The sequence below is a fragment of the Syngnathus leptorhynchus genome, chromosome 2, assembly GCF_054491065.1.
Source record: "Syngnathus leptorhynchus isolate UIUO chromosome 2, UIUO_Slep, whole genome shotgun sequence".
NCBI classification, from domain to species: Eukaryota; Metazoa; Chordata; class Actinopteri; order Syngnathiformes; family Syngnathidae; genus Syngnathus; species Syngnathus leptorhynchus.
This window is the reverse complement of record NC_141196.1, coordinates 1867212-1888999: the sequence shown is the minus strand read 5'-3', so window position 1 is coordinate 1888999 and position 21788 is coordinate 1867212. Positions and strand designations below refer to the sequence as shown.

General features: G+C 44.4%; 1 protein-coding gene across 1 annotated transcript; it reads right to left on the bottom strand.

Annotated features, from left to right (window-relative positions):
* Positions 1-2835: 2835 nt before the first annotated feature.
* Positions 2836-11806, bottom strand: LOC147060018 (fibroblast growth factor 14-like). Its single transcript, XM_085906589.1, has 6 exons — positions 11782-11806; positions 11572-11682; positions 10079-10135; positions 8294-8397; positions 3047-3245; positions 2836-2978 (listed from the first exon to the last, which is right to left on the bottom strand). The coding sequence occupies exons 1-6, from the start codon at positions 11804-11806 to the stop codon at positions 2836-2838; spliced, it is 639 nt and encodes a 212-aa protein (XP_085762715.1).
* Between the last annotated feature and the right edge of the window lie 9982 nt (positions 11807-21788).

Below are 21788 nucleotides of genomic sequence, written 5' to 3'. Positions count from 1 at the left end.
TCTATCAGAATGAAAAAAAATACTCTGACCACCAATGTTACAATCATACAAATATATTAGTTTGTTTTATTCAATTATATCCTTGACTTTATGTAAGTTATTAAAGAAATAAATGCATATCATATTGCAAATGCAGGGTGAAGATTTGAAGGGGTTAGCCGAGGCCACGAAGGGCTTCAAGAGTAAATAGAGGCCAAAGTTCCTTTTTGTCCAGTAAATGATTTGGCGCATGCAAGCTTGTTGTCTCGTCTCGGTGTGTTTGAAGCTCCTCAACACACCCGTGTCGTTCTCTCTTGAAGGGAATGGATATATTTTCTTTCCCCCCTTTGTATACAAAAATAGTGTCCTTGTAGCTTCGGACTGCTGGAAGACTGAAGCCAATCGGATTTGGAAGACAATGATTTCCCGGTGTAGTATAAAGAACAGCAACAAAAATAAAATCCTTTGTGTGGATGGACGCGGGATTCGATCAAGGTCGACAGCAAGTTAAGGGGAGGTGTGCGGTTAAAATCCCGTGGCGGAGGTCGGTCAGTTCCTCTGTACTTGTTCCGGGTGAGGAATTAGGGAGACACCTCGGAGGGACCACAACAACCTGCCGATTTTGACTAAACACCCAATCGGACACACGGACTTTGTGCTGCGTTTGCTTTGGAGGAGGAAAATCAGTGTGTGTGTGTGTGTTCTGGCTAGGTGGCTGCATGTAAAGGTCACTATATGTAAAGTATGGAAGCTGGCACAGTGCATTGCAGCTACCATGTCCAACAATCACAACCTCTAAATTCCACACTATATTGAGTTCCGTTAATAATTGTTATGATAATAAGAGTGCGCTGGAAGTAGAAGAAAAAGGACAGTGTCACTCTTTTGTCAGAATCACCCCCCCCCCCCCCCACCAACTGTTTTTTTTTTTTTTGGTGTTTTCTGCTGCATTGCAGATGTGGCGAAGGGACTCCACCGCAAAGTAACCCATACACACATACATACACACGCACACACAAGGGCACAAATCAAAGCCTCTACACGGGAGCTAGCGATATCATCTCGCCCCCCCCCGTGCTACCCCTGTCACAGACACACACACACCCTCGCCACAAACAATATCCCTATAGATCCCATCCAGTTGAAGTGTTAGCGATGTGGAAACTTCCCTCACTGCGGTCTCCACCCAAAGGAGGCAAGGGACTCCCCAGGGAGGAGAGTACAGTACTTGTCAAGTCTAGTGTTTAACCCTCGCCCGTATCGATGCTTGAAATAAAACACCTAAAGCAAAACTCGTGTGCTCTATTCATGATACAGCAGTGCCTTGAGTGCGACAATCATCTTGAATGGAAATGACATTTATCCACCTTGGCCACCTCGGGGCAATAGAAAGGCCAATTCATATTGGACGCATGATTTTCTTGTCTAGATGCCGATGCAGCAGCCAATCATATTGCAGCGGGGCGTATCCTGACTAGAACCCAAATGGGATGCGTATAGTTCTTTGCAGAGGATAAAGAATACAGATTGACTGTCCAGTTCTTAAGCAACATAGATGCTAATCATTGCCTTTGTTAGCTTTATCCTTAAGCTAGCAGACACACGGCTAAGCTGTGTTGTTGTTTCAAATACACTTAATTGTTTTTATTTTTAGTTTGACATTTAACTTCAACTGGGAGGGGCATTAAATCGCTTGACGCTTTTTTTCCCCCCCTGAGACTTTTTACTTATTCTATCTGACAAGTAGGCTGTAAGTCGAGTCAATCGTTTCTCAAGGCACCACTGTATACTTTTTTTGGCATCAAAACCAAGAGGTAACGTTTTAGCTACAACGATTCTTGCCTCTCGATTTAACCCTGAAAACATAGTTCTTTTCTTTTTAATAGTATTGCAATATAGAAATGTCCCAGCCCTTAGAATGAAGTAGTTACCAAAGATTATTTTTTTTCACAGTTAAATCTTCCGCACCTCCATCCAAGCAGTATCTCCAATCTCCGTATCTCATAGTCTTAATTCTGTTCTCGCAGCGGGCCCGTTTAATTAAACATTTGTGTAATTACTTTGTGAAGAATAGTCAAACATTTAATGGACTTAGTGATCCATAGGGGATGACTGGTCAAACATGGCAACCTGAAGGTCTATTTAGCGATTTAATTAAGGTCTTAAGCAGTTCCGCCCGGTGTGAAAGCGGTGTTTTAACAATTACCGGCTTAGAACAAATGTAACAATTATGGAAATATTAAATGGGTTCGGTTCATCGCAACTTTTCTCTCCTTATGTTCAGTCTCCCTTTGCTTAAAAGTGAGAAGATATTTACTTGTGTAAAGATGGAATTAATTATTGCTATTTTTGTATTTTTTACAGAACAGTGGATTGATGGCTATTATTTAGGGGTCTATGAATTTCATGTGTGTGTTTTGGGGAGGCTGTGATCAACATCATAAAAAGTGAAAAATTGAGTACAAGTCACAAACTCATCAAATCACACCAGTTGTGGATGGAAGATACACACACACACACACACACACACACACACACACGCACACACAGGGCTTAAAAAGTTGCTGACAAGCTTGGAAGACGTTGATCGAAGCAATCAAATTAAAACAGGATTCCACCATTGCACTCGTGATGGTAAATGCCAGGAAGACTTTTTGCTCAGCTGCTGGACTGCCTTGGGGGGGGCGGCGCTTATGGCAAGAAGGCCACACCTCTTGTTGGAGTTATTGCTTCCCATATTGTAGTCACACAGAGGATAGGATGTGAAGGTTGACGGGGAGGTTATTGTCCTCAGTCCAACTCTGTTTAGGCGTCCCCCAGGGGTCCCCTTCGATCCCGTCCTCTTTTCTTTCAGCGCTAGGACGACGAGGTTTTGGTTTTGCTTTGAGGGTCTTTCTTGTCGTTATGGTGCACAGGCGAGTCATTGGAGGTCTTGGGCGTTTTCCTAGGCGGACTCTGCTCGGCGACGTCGTGTAGGGACGGCTCTCTGTACATGGCCACTGTATAGGAAGTAAGAAAAACAATTCTTTTGTGGTAGGACCTGAAATGGCCACAGAATCTTTGCTACCTTCAATGAGTTTGGGTAGAAAATGTGCGGCGCCCTTGGTCTTCTTGACGCGATTTCCCTTCATGACCTGCCCGTCCCGGTTGATGCCGATGTACCAGGCCCGACCCGATTGCGTCTGTCTGTACAGGATGGATGAGTAGGTGACGTAGTAGTTCTCGAACACGCATTCTTTGAACTTGCACTCTGGCGTGAAGTGTTCCTGGAAGACACGCAGGCAAAAGGTGATAGGTGAAGAATAACACATTTGAGGTATGGCCAACTGGAGGGAAATGGAGCCCACATTTCATCCTGACAGGGTTACTAGACCGAGATCCTGATACCAGGATGCCATTACTTATCCTGCGCTTCACGTGTAACAAACAACGGACTTAGCCCCACCCCTCCCCTCCTTCTCTCTCGGATGGTCCAACAACCCCACTTTCGGCCTTCAGTACACAAACATTTAAACTGCGACAATATGTCAACCGGCGGTACATCCGGTGCAAAGTCTTGCCCCTCCTGCAGCTCCCACGGTTTCCCTCTCAATGCCTCATTCCACTTATCCTTCTTCACGGCATAGCGGCTACGCCGCACCCCACCCGCCCGACCGCATCCTTCCGTCATGTTGTAACCTTGTCGGGGGAACAAACCAATTTACAGGATTGATTTGGAGCCTTGATGTGACGCTGAGCAGAAAAGGCTTGAATAAGGACTTTGCTCTCTCTCTTTCTTCTCTCCCTCACTCCTTCACATTGCCGTCTACTCCTGGAGCTTTTCTTGAAGCTTCGGCGGAAAATCGACACCCGGACAGTACAAAGATAAATCCCCCCTTCCTCTTTTTGTTAACAACTGAGTGTGAGACTGAGAAGTCGTCAACCCCCTCACCCAAGGTGGCTGTCAGTTGCACAACTTTGTGTGACAACACAGTCATTTAAGTTGGCGCATTATTCAGGAGGTGAGGGGGGGAGCACATCTGTCTGCCGAGCTTTTACTCTGACATCACGCCATCACGGCAATCTCAGAATTTCTTCTTCTTCCCAAGGGTCTCTCGGTCACCCCTCGTCACCTTGATCTTATCCCGTGCTACTTAGAGCCGACTTGAACTTGCTGCTGCACTTCCTCGACTCTTCAGTAGAGGGTACTCTAAACTTGCAGCAACCTACCACATGGGCACAGTCCCCAGGCTTGTTTCTGTGCAACTTTTTCTTTGTTGCAGTAAAAGCATGCAGGTGTTCACTGAAGCTTCCCCTCGCGTCGCACCTGTTTGAGAACACGCATGTCGTTACACAACTCCGCTCGTGCGCCAACCACGTGACCCGGGTTCGATCACTCGCAACGGCACGAGAGGCGAGAAAAAGAAGAGGGGATAAAATGATTTACCACAAGGCCTCTGGGAAAATGGATTCAGTGTACGATCTTTGCGAAACGTCAATAAACATTAGGCGAGAAAAAACAAAAAACGGATTACTCTTTGATTGGACACAAGAAAATGTAAGTTAACTTTGAAGTCACACACATTTATTGACCACGTTCAAGAGGACGAATGCATTTCCTGGCGTCAGTAAGCCGCATGCGCATTATGTGAATGTTTGCTGACTAATGCTTTAGTTTTTAAAACGGGCCAGGGCCAACCTTGTGCTCAAGCGCCACATTGAAACATTTTTACAAAATAAATATTGTTTGATGCCTTAAATTCTAAGTGACCACCGTTTTTTTTCCTTTTGTTATTTTTTTAATTTATTTTTATCTTTTTTATTAAACAGTGCAGGTTGTTCGTGACACTCTGGAAATAATAGAAAAAGGAATTCTTGTGTTATTTGAATCTCCCTCATTTACATGACTGGCTGTAATGAGAACAGCTGGAGAGGTGCACGGGTGGTCAAGAAACAGAGGAGGGGGCGTCCTCACCTTGACTACCAGACCCCCATCGAGCATTTGGGGCAATTCCAAAGGGAACGCGAATTATTCGCCCGCTTTCTTCCCCTCGCCACATTTCCCCTCATCCGTCACATGGCCTCTCATCTCCTTACCGCAGGCCATATGTGTCTTGCCACTTGAGAGGAGACATATTAGAGACGAGGTAGCGTGCCTAATGGGGGTCTCGGTGCTGGTGGCGGGCGTGGTTGGTGTGGTTGTTAATTTGCTTGATTTAAAAAAGAAAAGAAAATATTGACTCCGGATACAATTGTTTGAAGAACATTTTTGGTTGAGCTCCACAGTCTTGATTCATTAAGGTGTTAGATGTGGATGATGGGAAAGGGAATCCGACTGGGGGTACCTGCCTGCCAGCTTCCAGAGATTTTTTTTTTTTCTCCCCCAACATGAGTCTTTTCTTGAAGGGAGGAAAAATGAAAGGGGAGCAGAGAGATGCTGACTCAAAGGAAAAAGAGACTAGCAGTTTGTGATAGGATGGCAGGGATGAGAAGGAAGGTCACAAAATAAATATATTTTAAATCTATAAATATGTATATTTATGTGTGTGTGTGTGGGTGTATTTCTCAACCTCCTTGCGCATATCCAATCTCAATATTAAGTCCCAAGGGGCAAAGCTGTGTTCATTGTTTTCAGAGTTTGGACTTTTACAACTTTTTCCCCTTGTGGGTTGGATGGTGGAGGCCCCGCTACGGGTCCGACCCAATTATGTCTTCCTGCCTTTCTGTGTTTATTCCTGACTGCACATGTGGCTTTGCTGAGGGCATGCGGTGGGAAGCCAAATTGACCTGGGTAGACAGAGAGTGTGTGTGTGTGTGTGTGTTTTATCGTACAGTTTAACACAGCATGACCGCCGCTCCCCCTCCTCTGTCCTCTATACACACACACGCTAGCAGCAGCCACACATAATTTCCCTCTTGTCTCTTCCCAGGAGGCTTTTCCACACCCCGCGTTTAATAAAATGGGCCACCGTGTCCTCAGCTGAGCGCTATTCATTTATTCATTTCATAACTCTGGGAACTGGTGTCGCAGCAAGAAGCAGACTTGTTTTCAATGATCCCTTTTCAATATTGTGTTCCGACTACAAGTGGGTTGATTAATTTGGAAAAATAATCAACATTTTCCCCCTTATATTACCATTACAATTTAATGTGATTTCCCCCCCCCCCCCCCCCCAAGGTCATCTTGTGTGTTTTCGACTCAAATGATCAATTAATCCATATTACAATAATCAATACCAGATTTGTTATTCATGAATGTTTTGGTCTTCTAGGTTAAGCATACGCATAAAATATCACTTTACACATCATTTTATACCTTTTTATATTTTAAAATCAAATAACATTCGTATTAATGTTCACTCCAGCAACCTCGCAAAATTCACCCAAACAAGCTTGTGATATGAAAATTGCATTCTTCTTTGTTTCGTGTGTCAATTTCTGTTCAATTAATTGTTCCACGCCTACAAATTAGCGATTGAAATTCAATTTGCTAATTGTATTGCTCTTATGTCAAAGGCGTAAACTCGTCGGGCAGGACATTGAGTGTGGCCTGACAAGATGGTAGAAAGGAGAGCACAAGGACAGCGGTGAAGGGGGACATGCGGTTAGCGATGCTAAATAAATACATAAATAAATAAAACACAATGCAGCTGACACAATGCTATTGTCACATCCCTCCAAGCTAAAGTGCTTGTTTGGAGATGCTGGTGGAAAGAAAGGGAAGTAAAATGTTGAATAATTCACCCGCTGTTTGCAAGTACGTGATCTTGTTTTGCATGCGCGTTCAGCGGCGTCTTGTCGCTTAGCCGATGCACCTCGGCTAGCGTCCATTTGTTACTTGACTTCATCACGAGCAAAAGTGTGAATGGTCCCAAATGCTGCTTTAACCGTTCTTTCATGTCGCATTGAAAGAACACATAGGAATAAAAGCTACCTAGCTATGTTGCGCAACTGTGTAAACCGCAGTCATATTTTTTTCGTAGATCAAGAATATATCCTTGAGTATTGTTCAATTGTCTGTCTACATGTGATGTGTTGCTGCACCGTTTGTGTTTGAATCTCGACACTATTTTATTTGTTAACTCAGGCCTTTCCCATTATGTGTTAGCATTAAGCTAGCAATCCTTTCGAAGGCAAAGTTTTCTGGTTGAGTTGAATACACAACGTGTGAATCTTGGGGGGGGTGTTTGAAGATTAAGTTGTTTTTACTACTGCCCGATTCTTTGTTTTGATGTTAAATCCGCTTCTTTAGATTGTTATTTTCGTGGTCAACATTTGCTTTTTCTGCGTGCGACATCAGGATTTCTGCACTTTCTTATCCCAGTTAAGCTATCAAGTGCGCCGGTTGAACAGGACACGACGTTAGTTTTAGCAGCGTAACCTTTCCCTTAATGAGGTTGCACTGCTCGGATGGTCAGCCCGGACCGATGACTCGTCTTCCCGCATTGCGGAGCCAGCGCTCACTGAGGCTCTTTTGGATTCATCCTGGGGCGGGGGACACACACCATGCTACTCGCACGTTTCCAGCCACATGAAGAAAAATGCCTCCCTCCTCAATTTCCTTCCTGCAGCTTTGCCCTCTAGCTTTCATTTAGAGGCTTACACTTGCAGTGAGTAAGAGGCGAGCGAGCAGGTTGTTTGAGGTCGGGATGGGAAACAACCCCCCCCCCCCCCACACACACACACACACACACACTCACACACACGCATCCGGCTACCCGCCTTTCCCTGTCATCTCACAGGGATTTTCTCAAACTTTTTTTTCTGCAGGGGTACTTTCCCCATGTAAGATAGAAGTGGGTCACCTTGGCTCTGTTACAATCAAGCATATAGCGATCTTTTGCAACTGTACAAAAATGAATGGCGGGGAAATAAATATCACAATCGTTTTCTGTTCTTGACCGAGTCCAACTGAGGTTTTGTTCCTAAAAATGTCCTCTTTCAACAGAAACTTAAAAAAAAAAAAAATCTGGGTTATCAAAATAGCCACATTATTGCTTAACCAAAGCACAGAGTCTTTTTATTTCAGTCATGTCGGCCTAAAGCGAGATTATAAAGTTTGGTTTTACCAACCAGAAGTGGCATTAGCACTACATAGCCAAATTAATTTCTTTTTTTTTTTTTTATTCCTATACTTGATCTTTTTTTCCCCTTTTAATAAGTTAAAGGACAACCTCAGTCTCACCCGTTTTCCTCAATCTTTTTTTTCCCCATCTTAAAGTCGGATCTTATCTAGACTTGGAGCTTTCAGACTTGGACCTCGGACTAGGACTGGATCAAGGTGGACTATAGACTAGAGCCCTGACTAATGCCCTGATCGGTGAGCGGCCCATACCGAAGTGTAGAGGTAGCCCTCGCTGTTCATGGCCACGTAGAGCCCCGTCTTGGTGCTTTGGATGGCCACGATGCGGAGGCCCACAGGAATCAAGTTGAACTGCACTGTTGAAAACACACGCAAACAAAAAAGATCAGAAAGTGGGAGGAATTAAAACACCAACTGTAATCAACGACAGGAATCATTCGAAAGCCCTCAATTACGTGTGTGCATTCTCAAGTGAGGGATGGATGGGGTGGGTGAAGGATTATTTTTTTTTTCTTTATCCTGGAAATGAAGTATGGAATACTCGCAAGTTTACAATCCATTTCAAATCGAGAGTTGCATCGGCATAATAGACGGAGACAGAAAGTCAATCACGGCTACAGTGAGGGCGGGGGGGGAGTTTGGGAGTCAGCGTAACTTACTAGGCAAATGGGAAATGCATTGAACTTTTCCATTCACTGAAATATAGCGGCCGATTGTGGTAAATGTGGGCTCTTGTTGAAGGAGGGAGCCAGCACCTCAGCCAGCGCACGTGTCCCTCCTTGTCTTTCCGGAGGGGCTCGGCTTCTATTTGCCTCATCGATCTCTGCATCTCAAAGAGACGCTCTCGCAAATGAGCCAAGTGTCACAATGGGAGGACAAATAGAGGGGAGAGCGCATGGCTGGGGGGAAAAAAAAAAAAAAAAAAGAAAAATCCAATGTAGGGATCCAGGCTTTCTTTGTACTGTACCCTGCCTTTCAAGTCCCGCTTTGACATTTGTTTGGCCATCAATCGTTATTTGCATATTTTTAGCCTCCAAAGAGACAAATAGTTTGCTTTCTTCCTACATCATCGTCACCATCATCACCTTTCCTGAATAAACACTCTTCCTCCGTTTTATTCAATTCGACTGGGGGAAGAAGAAAAAAAGATTTAAAAAAAAAAAAAAAAAAGCGCTTGTTTACTTTTATTTGTTGTTCCCCCGGGGAGAGGAAATGAGAGGGACGGGAGGAAGGTGTTGCCAAATCAATCCCACCAGTCAATTTGAGGCCTGGAGATCATAGAGACAATAAATAAGCAAGGAGAGCGTGGAGTGGAGGTAGATTGGATGGGGGGGGCGGGGGGGGGGGGGGCTGGCAGGGAGACACAAAGTTAAGCGATGCAAATGGCGGGATTGTGCGACCTTGCAGATTGTATTGTGCAACAACGGAGTTGGATGTGAAATCTACTGCAGTGACAGTACAGGTGCAGTGCTGTTTTGAGATTAGACTTGACTAGCATAATGCTAACACACAATGGGAAACGCCTTAGATGGGCCAACACAACGAGCATTACTATCACAGTAGTTGCAAACTTGTAAAAAAAAAAAAAAAACCTTTTACACAGATTTTATCCTCTGCAATAAAATGACTGATATTACTGCAGCTCTTCTGTTAAGTTTCTTATTTTCTTCTTCTTATTTAAAAAGAATTCTGTTCAAACATGTTCCCTTTCTGTATCATTTATTATTTTCTGATATGAGTAATTGGGCAATTTGTAAAAATAATGGATATTAACAATTGATCAATTCATCTCTTTCAATCATAGCCAAACATTTTCCAAAATCAAGTCAAAATATTTCAAATCAGGACACATTTGATAACAATTTATATTGCTGTTTTGGGGGGGGGGGGCTGGAACAGATGAACCACATTTCCATTCATTTGAATAGGAAAGTATGATTTGAGTTGTACTATGGTATCGTGGTGGATTCCACGAGACACAGCAGACGCCCCATTTCCCTTCGCATCCTATGCAATTCCTCAAGCGCTCACTCTCACAGTCCTTGTCTTGTTCCTCGCAGTTCTCAAAGCTTTTAAATTCTCTTGTGCCGAATGCTATCAAGCACAGGGGAAAGTCGGACAAAGAGACTCGGATGTTGGCTTGGAGAGCGAGCGAGCGAGACGTGTTGCAGAGCAAAGACGCCGATAAATAACATTTCCTTCCAACAGCGGGAGATACTAATTAAAGAGGATAAAAGTCAGAGGACGACGCCGCTCCTCGTGGCTTTCTGATCTACACGCTGAGACTCAATATGGCTTTCATCACCCCAATCTCGCTTTCCTCCAGTCTTTCTTCTGTTTCCCTTCTTTTGTCTTCCCACATTGTGCACCCACCCGCCCGGTTCCTTCCGCAACAGAGTTGTTTGGGGTCAAATGAAGTAGAAAGCTTAATTTGGCCGTGGAAAAACATTTGCAATACGATTATAGTATTATGCTCTTGATACAATCAGGTAAAAGTGGCGTCTGGTGGAAAAATGTAGCCTGGCTAACGCTAGCACGTAAACAAAAAACTCAATCTGATGCCTTGAGGGATGCAACCCTTTACTCGGGAGAAACCCAGCAACTTAACATAAAAAAAATACTTGCCATAAAACATCTTAATTAATTAATCATTTTTAATAAAAATAATACTACTAATATAATAATTAATGATAATTTCATCATAATTTAAGGAGATTTATCTTGTGTGTGCTTTAAGCCTCGTGTCTTTGTTGTCAATCGGGTCCTTTTTGTCCACATCCCGCCCGCACTGGCCAGGCAGTCCATGAGGGCACGTGACAAATAGAGTCCGACAGGTGTCCCCGTGAAGAAGGGATTGCCTGTGTCACGGTCAGGCGGCGTCACGACACCATCCAAAGTCTCGTCTTACACAGTGTTGATTGATACCCACTCGCTGTGTCACTTGAGCACCTAATGCCTGTTTTTCTTCATCGGACTCCAGAAGTACGACATGACAAAGACCAATTTCAGCGTCACTCAATCTGTTTTTCTTACATGCCTACCAAAGTACGGCCTTTTCACTTTTTGGTCCACTTGACCAATTCCAAACCCCAAGTAAACAAAGTCCCCCACTCAGCAAACAGCAGTCTGCCAATGTTTACGTCACGTAAAAAGGACAAGCGGCGGCCCGGCAGCCAAAAAAGTCTTAATGAATTGCTAGAATGTAAATTTCACCCAGGCTGCCGTTGCCCCTCCCGCCGGGCTGTAAATCGAACAATTGTGCCAACTTCATGTTTTGCCTCCAAATTGGTGTCGTGACAGAAAAATACTGTGTCGCCACATCAGCGGCATCCCATAATAGTGACCCCGGCCGGGAAATCAGGACTCTTATCTGGATCAAACCAGGGTGCCCTCATGCATTGATTGGGACCTTCTGATATCGGGCGTGTTCTCCAACTTGAATACTTCTCCCCACCTTTTCTCGAGCGTAGATTAGTTTACCAACACGTCGAACGGCCCCACGACGTCGGTATTTGGGAGTATTGACTTACAGAAGGAGCTGCTTTCGTCCTTTGTGCCTTCCATGGTGCCGTCCGGCAGCATTTGAAGGTAGAAGCCGTGTCGGCAGTAGAGCCGCGTGACGATGCCCTTCAGCTGCGGCTCTGCCAAGCAAACACAGGAGCGAAGGGTTAAGCGGATGCACGTGCATGCGAAGGAAAGCCCAAGTTCTATCATCAAGTTCCGATATTTGCACTGGGAACCGGTCAAATCGTAAAGATGTCGCATCGCGTACGGGTTGTCGAGACGGGGCCTTGTTGTTTGCCCCGCGTGGGTGATGGGTGATGGCGGTCCTCGTCATCGAGCCGATCAATCGCAGTTTGATACGTACCTGTGGCTAGAAAGCGAAATGTGAGGAGTCTCTGTCAACCCCTGCATGCAGTGAGTAGGGCAATCAGTCACTGCTAACAGGATCTCAAAATATCGACAAATCTATCTTTTATTTTGGCTATTTCCTCTCTTTAATGACAATCGCACCACGTTTGTGTGGTTGGAGTCCTAAAACCCAATACGGGCTCTCGGTTTTGGCACAAAATCGCTTGGTACGCGGCAAAGAGTCACCATCTCTTCAGCTGAGTAATCCACACCGGTGTTCGTGATGTTTTGGCACATCGGGATACTGTTTCGCAAGGAGCCAATTTGCGGCCGAAATACGAGTTGTGCGTGTCTAGTCTAAGGACGCCGCAACCTAAAGAGTGGAAGACAAATTAGAAGAAGCGGCGGTGCGCAAATGTTCCCGCGATCAACTTTTAATGAGGAGCATCAACTATGAATGAGAACAGAGAAATACGGGAGGCCGCTGGCAGTTTGCCCTTAGTCGACTGCGGGCTTGTGTGGAGGCGTGTGCGCCCAAACCTTTCATTGAAACGTAGCGCCATGTCAAAATGAAAATTCTCACGCTCCCTGTTCATCATTTACAGCAACAAATATCATTTCAACACACTCTTTCATTTTGCTTGAAAAATCAAGTCTGTCCCAGAATCTGTCCGCCAACAAATATATCTGATTGGACACCACGGTCTCAGTGGCGAGACTTGAATTTCTGCAAACCGCCGTGGATAAAAACTCATACATCTGTGGTTGGATGGTCGGACGCAGAAGGTCAAACTGGAGTGTGGTAATCTGTAATCCTGAGAGTTAATCCCAAATTAAGCCTCAAACCACACATGGGGGCCATGTGCCGCTTAGCACAGCTGCCTTGCATGGTGTAACCCCCGAGCGATGGGCGGAGCCAGTTGTTGACCTTCACTACGTTGATCCTGTAATAAAACCTGTACCTGAGCATCTCAAAGGGGGATATCAATCCAAAATGAATAAAATTCCTGATCAAATCTGTTCTTGACAAATCTCTAAAACGGATGAAAACGGATTGAGAAGCGTCTTTGGTCCGTCCGACCGCCGACGCTAATCGCTAACGTGCTTCTCGTGGCAAACGCTGACGTCTCCCCGCGGCAGAGGCCGCCGCTTCCCATTTGCGTGTTCGATATACATAAGGGCAACGCAACCTCCTCAATCAGCGCCTGACATCTCGTTGTTGCTGCCGACTGACAGCGGGAGACAAAGCACCGTCAACTCTCGCCGAGAAGTAACTCTTCCGAAGCAGATTTAATCTACACCGGTGTGGATGCGGAATGCCACGCCATGTGTGCTTTCTTTATGTTCCGGATTGTTTCAAAGTCAAACTGGACCATCCGCCGCCGCAAAGGTCAACACGGTTTGGGAAAGTCCTGCTTGACTGCGGTTACGCGCGACTTGCAGCAACCACTTCCTGCCGCTTTTCCACAGTTAATAAGCTTGTTACTCCCTACTGACTCCAATATTCTCTCTCTCTCTCTCGCTCTCTCTGTTGCTCTCTCACCATAAGCATGAGAGGCCCCGGGCTATTAATCTCTGGATATACAGTATGGATTTTACAAGTGCTAGTATTTCAACTCTCAGCATTTATGGCATCAAATAGTAAATGCTTGAAGCTAAATAAATGAATGAATGAATAACATCCCCTATGTATATTGAATGTGGAACATCTGGAGTGATGGGAAGAAATGTGAGGGGAGAGTCTTTGTGATTGATGATTTCCAACTAATTGAGTGAGTGAATGATTTAAAAACAAAAAAAAACGACTTCTCTTCTTTGCTCACTCGATCAGCTCCGCCCTCGCGGTTGCTTAACACTTGACTCAGTGATGAAGTGCAGTCAAAACCCAAAGTTTGCATCTTGAGAAGAATTCGAAAAGTCCAAAGGCATGAATGATACACACAAGGTCAAGAAAGATGACATATTAAAATATCTCCAATAAATAAACACTGAGGAAAGCTGCTTGCACACTGGCCGGAGGCTTTGAGAATGTTGTTGTTTATCTAATAGGATTACCACGATCGCATTTAACTGGGAGCACTTTTGTTTTTGTTTTTTTTAATTTCCATTTCAGCTTCATCTGAGTGTTTACGAAGCCATTTTAAAAAGGCTTCTTTGCGGTATGGAAAGATTCTGCATTCCATCTGAGCTGAAAACACAGGATGAACCGAGCCGCAGATTTACACCCCCACTTCTGATCAACGGCGAGACCTTAGTAAATTTTGATTGTCAACAAATGCTAAATGGTCAAGCGAGTATCTAAAAGTGAATTGATTCTTGCTTCAACAAAAACAAATGTGAAGGCAACATTGAGACGACGGGGTCAAACAGTACTCTGAGAGTGAATGATTTAAACCTTAAAATCAAAACAAAAAAGGGACTTTAATGATCGAGTCTGAGCGACAAAAGAAGCCGCTGGAGACGAAAGCGCCCGAGAGCGCATATGGGGAGGAAGATAAGCCGACGGGATAAAGAGTGAGATAGAAAACGAGATGAGAGAGAGAAGACAAAAGCGTACATCAAGAGGGGGAGCCAAGACGCCGTCGGTGACGGCGGTGGGGGCGGGAGGGTTTGAGAGACGACGGGGATGCGCCTTCAAAAGCGAGCGTGACGTCACGGGGGACTGGCTTCTGGAACCGGTGTCCAAATTTCATCCGTCGATAAAAGCCATCGAGGACCAATAAAATAAGGTTTCCCATCAATCAAGTTGAAGAGCAGGCGTTTTTGTGACAGGGAGGAGATATGTCGAAATAGAGTTGAAATAGATTTGAGAAGGTCGCATGTGATTAGATAAGTGCCGAATGGAAGGCGAAGGGGAGGAGATGATATCCCAAGAAGGTGGCACGGGAGACACGAAGCCAAGGACGACCAAGGTCGAGGAGGTCCGAGAGCGAGGAAAAGATGAAAGCGGCGAGAGGGGATCGATCTCCTCGGAGTCAATGAACAGAAACCACAATTCCCACCCACACCGAGTTTTCTCCCCCCTTCTCCTTTCTTTATTGCTTTCTTTTTATTTTTATTTTTTTTACCCCACCTCCTTTGGTAGCCTCCATCGCTCAGCTGTTTCATGCAATGTTATACGTCTCCTCTTCATGCTAAGTGACGACTCCTACCAAGATGGATGGCAATCTTCCCCCCGAGAGCCATTAAGGGGCAAATACAAACCAATTTCCTGTCAATAGATGCTCCCCAGATGACACTTGAAGCGCACGACATCATCACTCACCGGCACAAGTGACGGAGACAAAGTGGCACGATAACCATGCAGATAGAACTCGCATGTGTCGTTCTAGATCCAGGAGGGTGCGGCATCTTGGAGACTTTTAACCCAATGGGCATTAGGTCATGGTTAATGTCTGAAGAAACATTTGTGAGGTGGTATAGTTCATTGGTGGAGTGGTCATTTCCCAGCCCAGAGGTTGTGGCTTCGATCCCCAGACGTTGTGTCCAAGTGCTGTTCTGAAAGGACGGGCTTTACTTTAGCCAGCGTTCTAAGATCAATTTGAAAAAAAAAAAAAAAAAAAGCTGAATTTAAAAACAACACCAATTTTCCTGTCCAAATCGCTTCCTTAAGATGGAACCAGTAGCAAAAATAATGAAAACAGCAGGGGTCTCAAAATTGAACCCTGTGGAACACCATGCGACACTTGGGTAGGGTGTGACTTTTGAGAGAATTTGGGAAGATGATCTAACTTTTGTGAGATGTTGAAGGTTTTCTTTATCTTACGAAGACTTTTTTTTTTCCGATTCGAGTTCGATTCAATATAATTTTTGCTGATATGACCGATGCAATCATTCCACCCAACAGCGCTGATACAAAGAGGTCTCCGATCGGGCTAATGAGACGTGCGGTTGTACCTAATGTTTTGGGCTGACGAGTGTATGGCCTCGCTCACCTCCCACCTCTCTTCTCCTTCTGTCCTGCTCGGCACAATGTTGAGCAAGCACTTCTTCCTCCTTCATGTCTCTCTCTCTTTCTTCTGCATGCTCGCTCTGTCATAGCCTCTCTCAGAAGTCACAGCAGTGGAACATGGAGCACAATGCTAATCAGGCTAGATGCACACACACGCACGCACACGCACGCACGCACACACACACACACACACACGCACGCACACACACACACACACACACACACGCACACACACGTAGGAGCACAAAAATGCAGTCTTAACGAGTGTCAAGAGTCGTCACAAAATAGAGGCGACACTTTCTCTCCTCTCTCCCAAATGAGGCAATTAAGAAATACCCAACGAGAACTTTTGTGGTTTTGTTGTTGTTATTTTTATTTTGCTGCAGGTCATATCACTTTCATCACTTTCATTTGCAAAGTGAACAAGCGGCCGGTTCTGCTGAGCGACGTGCCGCAAATACATCAGTCAAGCCCACGGAAATGTCAGCCGTGTCGCGCAAGGAAGCGTCTGATCGTGCCTTTGTGGTTAAATGCGCTCTCATTAGATTGCATGATTAGGATTTTTGGGCTCATTTGTCTTAATTTGTCTTTTTTTTTTTTTTTTTTGTCTTCATTTATTTTTCACATTTTAATAGCTTCACTTGTGACCCGCAGATTGTGACACATTTGATTTGCATAACTGGAAAATATATACAGGGGGGTGTTAAAGTAGGTATACAGTTTTTGTTAAGAAAGAAACAACAGCTTTATTATGTCACACTTAATCTACCAACTAATTTGCTGCTCGTAGTGTCCACTTTTAGTAAACGTGTACTCGAGTGGTTTCGCTATTCGATAATTCACGTTAGCGAAATGGTTAGCATGGCTTTGCCATCTTCGCCTGCAATTATTATATATTTCTTTATTTTTTTTACTACTACTTCCCTATGTTTAGTGACAAAAACTCTTGTCACAGTTCTATCTTATTTGCCATAAATCTGAAGATTAGTGACTTGGAGGAGCTGTGTGGCAGGACAGTGTTAAGGCGCAATAGCTAGCAGGTTAGCTTAGCAACAAGGCTTCCTGCAGTGGGAGAATGGATAACTGTTCAACATGGAGACTGTGTCTTTTTATTTGAATAATTAGAAAGAAGAAGGAGAAGAAGAATACATTTGATTGATATAGTGTTTTTTTCTTTGGGCATAAAGAACAGCAATTTAGTTTTTAACAATTCAAGCACCCCGTAGGCAGATAAGATGCACTAAAGTCACTAATAAACGTTATCTTAATTTGTTGATTGAGTGAGTCTAAATCTATAAAATAGATCAAACTCACTCAATTTCGTTTGCCCTGACTGCGTTTGTCCTCCAAGTACAACCAGATTTGCAATAATGTTGCGTCCTGACTGTCATAATTAGTCGTTTAATGCCACATAGTTCCAGGTAGGACCACAACGAGGAAGCCCCCATAAAAAAAATATATATATATATATATATAAAAATCTCTAGCATGTCTTTTTTTTATGTCTGCCCAATCTGTGTGTGGCTGCCTGTGTAATCATACCCTTTGCACCATAGGCTCCCAATGCAATCTCATGCATCGCTACTCTTTAATTAAACAGATTTGCAGAGAAGTTCTCCTTCATTCAAACCCGTGCAAATCCGCATCGATAATTGCATCGCAACAACAGCTGTATTCAAGTAACCCGTTACGTTCGTTACTGTTATCGCCGTTCAAAATGTCCCACTCTACACCTCAAGCGCGCACTTGTCACAACTCCAGTGAAGATCGATGTGTCCCCCCCCCCCCCCCTCGGCGGTGTGCCAGCAAAGGCTCCCGCTGGCTCTCCCGGAGTGTCCCGCTCGTCGCACGCAATCGGACGTCAGCGCCGAGACGCACGCTTCCGTCCCTGCCAGTGTTCCCCGTCTTCCCTCGCTGACATTATTCTTAGATATATACTTCTGCAGGAAACCGCAACATGACCCTGAGGATATGTGGAGGGGGGGGGGGGGTAGTTAATATTTGAAGCCACTGTGTCCACACTGAGATGTAACTGTAACATCATTTCCTACTTATATAATATTGCACAGAAGTGCAAATACACTTTTGTCAAAGTGGACTGATTTTTCTTTTCTCCAGCCTGCAGATGATGACACAAAACGTTATCAGAATAAATCTTTCAACCAAGGTGTACCCCTCAGTTGAATTCAAATTAAAAAAAAAAAAAAAAAAGGCCCATATCGCTGCCATTTTCACCTCGCTACTTTGGAACGGCTTTCAGCTCCTGCCTCTCTATCGGCCCATCTCGCCAAGATGGATCTCCTTTCCTTCGCACCTTGGACGCCTCTGTTTGTCTCTCTCTCTCTCTCTCTTTCTCTTTCTCTTTCTCTTTCTTTCTCTCTCTTTCTCTCTCTCTTTCTCTCTCTCTTTCTCTCTCGGTGGGTAAGGTCAGCACTGCGGACAACATGGAGCCTGACTCCCGTTGTCAATAGCTCCGCTTTTTCAAAAACGACCACAGATGTGTCGCCGTGCTCAGAATGTATAGCAAACTTGATGGAGTGAAAATATTTTGGTGTTAAGGTTTGACTGGACTCCACCGCCCTCACCCCCCTCCTTGCCCCATCAAAGATGAAAAATGGACATTTGCTAAGTTTCATGATGAGAATTTAATGCTGTGCCATCTCCTCCGCCTGCCTAACACGAAACTCACAAAACATATGTTAATATTTCCATGATGCAAAAAACGTGGGATCAAGAAAGGGTGAATATTGACGCTGCTTTATTTTACAGCGGCCCACGTGACCTTTGCTGAATGTCAGCACCCGAGCGCCGGGACGGGCCGTGGTGTCCCACTTCAAAACGGCCAATAAAGCCGAAACGCTTGAAAAAATAATGATGATCCATTTCAGGGAAGGGCTGTCCTTCATGACCTAATGTTCCCGAAGGGCCTGGCGGCAGCTCCCTCATGCTTTGCCCTTTTGTAGCCGCTTCCATTCTCCTATCTGGCATGAAAATACCTCCCGGTTTGATTTAAGAAAAAGAATGACAGAACAACTGAAAATACATCAAAGAGTCGTTAGTTTGCAAAGTCGCGGTTGGATTTTGAAAAACATTTGCAAGAGCTGCAAGTTAAGTCTCCACCACCAAGGCGGAGCTTTAATGACCGGCTAAGGGGGTGCACCCCCCCTTGGCCCCCCCCCGTCCACTTTCCCTTTGCCGCGTCTAATTACATGATGGATAATTTAATGGCAGAGGCCCCAGTTTTGCAAGAAGTTCTGTCGCCTTCTCTCGCTCTCGTCTGCACGCAAATGAACTTCTGAGCGAGAGAGCATTGCAGATATTTTCTGTGCGTGTGTGTGTGTGTGTGTGTGTGTGTGTGTGTGTGTGTGTGTGTGTGTGTGTGTGTGTGTGTGTGTGTGTGTGTGTGTGTGTGTGTGTGTTCACCATCAGACGGCTGCCACAGTCTGTCAAGTGAAGGACGTGTCACGCACCTGTGCGCTTGGCAACTTCGGGGTGGAACTTGTCCTCACGAGGATTTAGTGAAGTTAGGGTTTAGTTTTTATGGTTAAGGAAATCATTTCCATTGGAAACGGGACATGTTTTATGGGTTACGTGCAAAAGCAAGCTTTGTCAAAATATTCCATGGGAAAATATTGATTTTTGTTTTGGAGCAAGTTGGAGTTTCAACATGTTCATTGAGATGATTATGGAAAATCCCAACAAAAATGTTTCTAATCTTATTTTTATACTATAGCCTTTGAGAATATTTGACTTGATCAAAACAGTAATTGCATACTATAATTAAAAGAAAAGAATGAATCAATTTGCACATTACAATTGAATGCATTGTACTGCTCCTTCTGCTGTGCCCATTTCTGTCTTCGGGGGGGGCAGTGTAAAAAATATGGTGAAAAAAATATGAAGAAAATGTATCACTATTCTCAGTGACACAGTAAGTTCCAATATTTGTTTTTCACTGAGGATAAATGCCTGAGTATTGTTATATTGTCAGTCTACATGTTTTGCACAACCAAATATGTTTGTGTTTGTGTGGGGAAAACTACCCCCAAAAAATATGAGATGTATTGTGAATGATCACCCAGTACAGGTCTGCAAACCTGTCATAAATATTCATTGTACAGCGTTTTGTTTCTTTTCAAATGCACTTACACGGGCTTCCCGACTCAACTAATAGACGACGGTTTGGAACATTGATACACATTTAAACATGCCTACAGTGTATCTACATTATTCAGGGCCATGCATGTATGTACTTGCCAGACGTGCAATAAGTGCAGAGATGCAAGCGTGCGTGTTTAAATCTCCACAGGGAAGGAAGACAAGGGGAGGGGAAAGTCAAAGAAGGAAGGGAGGCCATGCAGTTAGTAATGATCTTTCTTTTTTTTTTTTTCCTAATCACCTTCGAAAACATTGCAATGCATTTGGCCAGTTCCAGCGCGGCGGCTGGCAGCAAATCCGACACCTCCCCCTGGGTGCCGTGGTCCTCGGTGATCAAAGTCAATGAACACGTACACAAGCGCATCCATTTCTGATCGGGAGCATTTTCGTCGATAGATAATGAGTGACGGGACGGCACGTGTGCGGAGAGGTAAACCGGCTCTGAAGTGGACAAAGATGATGTACGAGTTTGACAGTGTCAGGCTGGTCAGGGACAATGTCACGTTCACGACCAACACACGAGGATGAGCGTGTCACTAAAGCGCCATCGCTATGTGACACACGTCTGCGCACAAACCATGCGGCAAATTGATTGCATATAAAATGCTAATGCGGAGCTTTACTACCCTGATCTTGAACGGTCCGCATTGTCCGAAAGGGACCGCCATGCTGTGGATGGCGTCGGATTTGAAGCGCAGCAACGCAACTGTTTTCAAACTATTGGGTCAAAAGTCACCCAAATTGTGTATCACAGCAAAACCGGTGCTGGGTCCAAAAAAGGAACCCAGGAAACATTCTTATTTCTTCCTCTGTGGAGACGTCGAGTCATTTCAAAACAAATACTTTTAAAATGAATTTCAAAATAGAAGTCATAAGAGATGAAAAGTTAGGACAGAATTGTTTGACTTAGTTCAGGAACATAAAATGTCTATATTTTTTTAAATATTGTTTTCAATTTTACTTGTCATTTTTATTTCATTTTTTTTTTAAAGCGTGGTAACCTTGGTGTAGAGCTGGCTACTTAGAGAAAATCTGCAAAATAAACGTACGATAGACTCAACTGTCATGTAACCCAAAAGACAGAATTTTTTGACTTAGTTCAGGAACATAAAATGAATTTCTTTTTTTAAATATTGTTTTCAATTTTACTTGTCATTTTTTTTAAAGCGTGGTAACCTTGGTGTAGAGCTGGCTGGTTAGAGAAAATCTGTCAAATAAACGTACGATAGACTAAACTACGATGTAACCCCAAAAAAACCCTACAATTAATTTAAAACGCATCGTTCTTTCTCGTTTGTCATCTTGTGGCCTCTATACAGCTTAATGGGTGATTATCACGACCAACTGGTATTTTCCTGCCATTGCGTGGAAACCAACGTACGTAAATTCAAGTCATTTAGTAGTGGGCATCTGAGCACACTCAATCCTCTGTAACTTAAAGATTCTGCCTCAAAGTTTTCCGACTTATCGGATCGCGATGATTGATACTCTCTCCGGCCGGTTCCCTCAAAACATTCTGCGGCAAAACAAACCATCAATCAATAAGCCCGACGCCGGCGGTGGAGGAGGTACGTTCATCATCACAAACGCTAAACATTTGCATCAAACGCAGCTTTTGAACAAGGCGCCGGGGAGTCGTCGTATCGTGCGAGTGTTCCTAATATTGCGACACGCCGCTTCTGTCGACACTCCTGTTTTCGTACCGATCCGTCCGCGACGGCGCCGCCATCGTGGAACACGACAGCTGCGGGATCCGTGACGTGTAGCCCCAAAACCAAACGATTT

Excerpts from the sequence above, each read along its gene's own strand:
- LOC147060018 (XM_085906589.1), bottom strand. The coding sequence starts at position 11,806 with ATGCGACATCTTTACGATTTGACCG. Across the intron at positions 11,683-11,781 it reads ACATCTTTACGATTTGACCG|AGCCGCAGCTGAAGGGCATC; the intron begins GTTCCCAGTGCA and ends TTTGCTTGGCAG. Across the intron at positions 3,246-8,293 it reads AGGGCTACCTCTACACTTCG|GAACACTTCACGCCAGAGTG; the intron begins GTATGGGCCGCT and ends CGTGTCTTCCAG.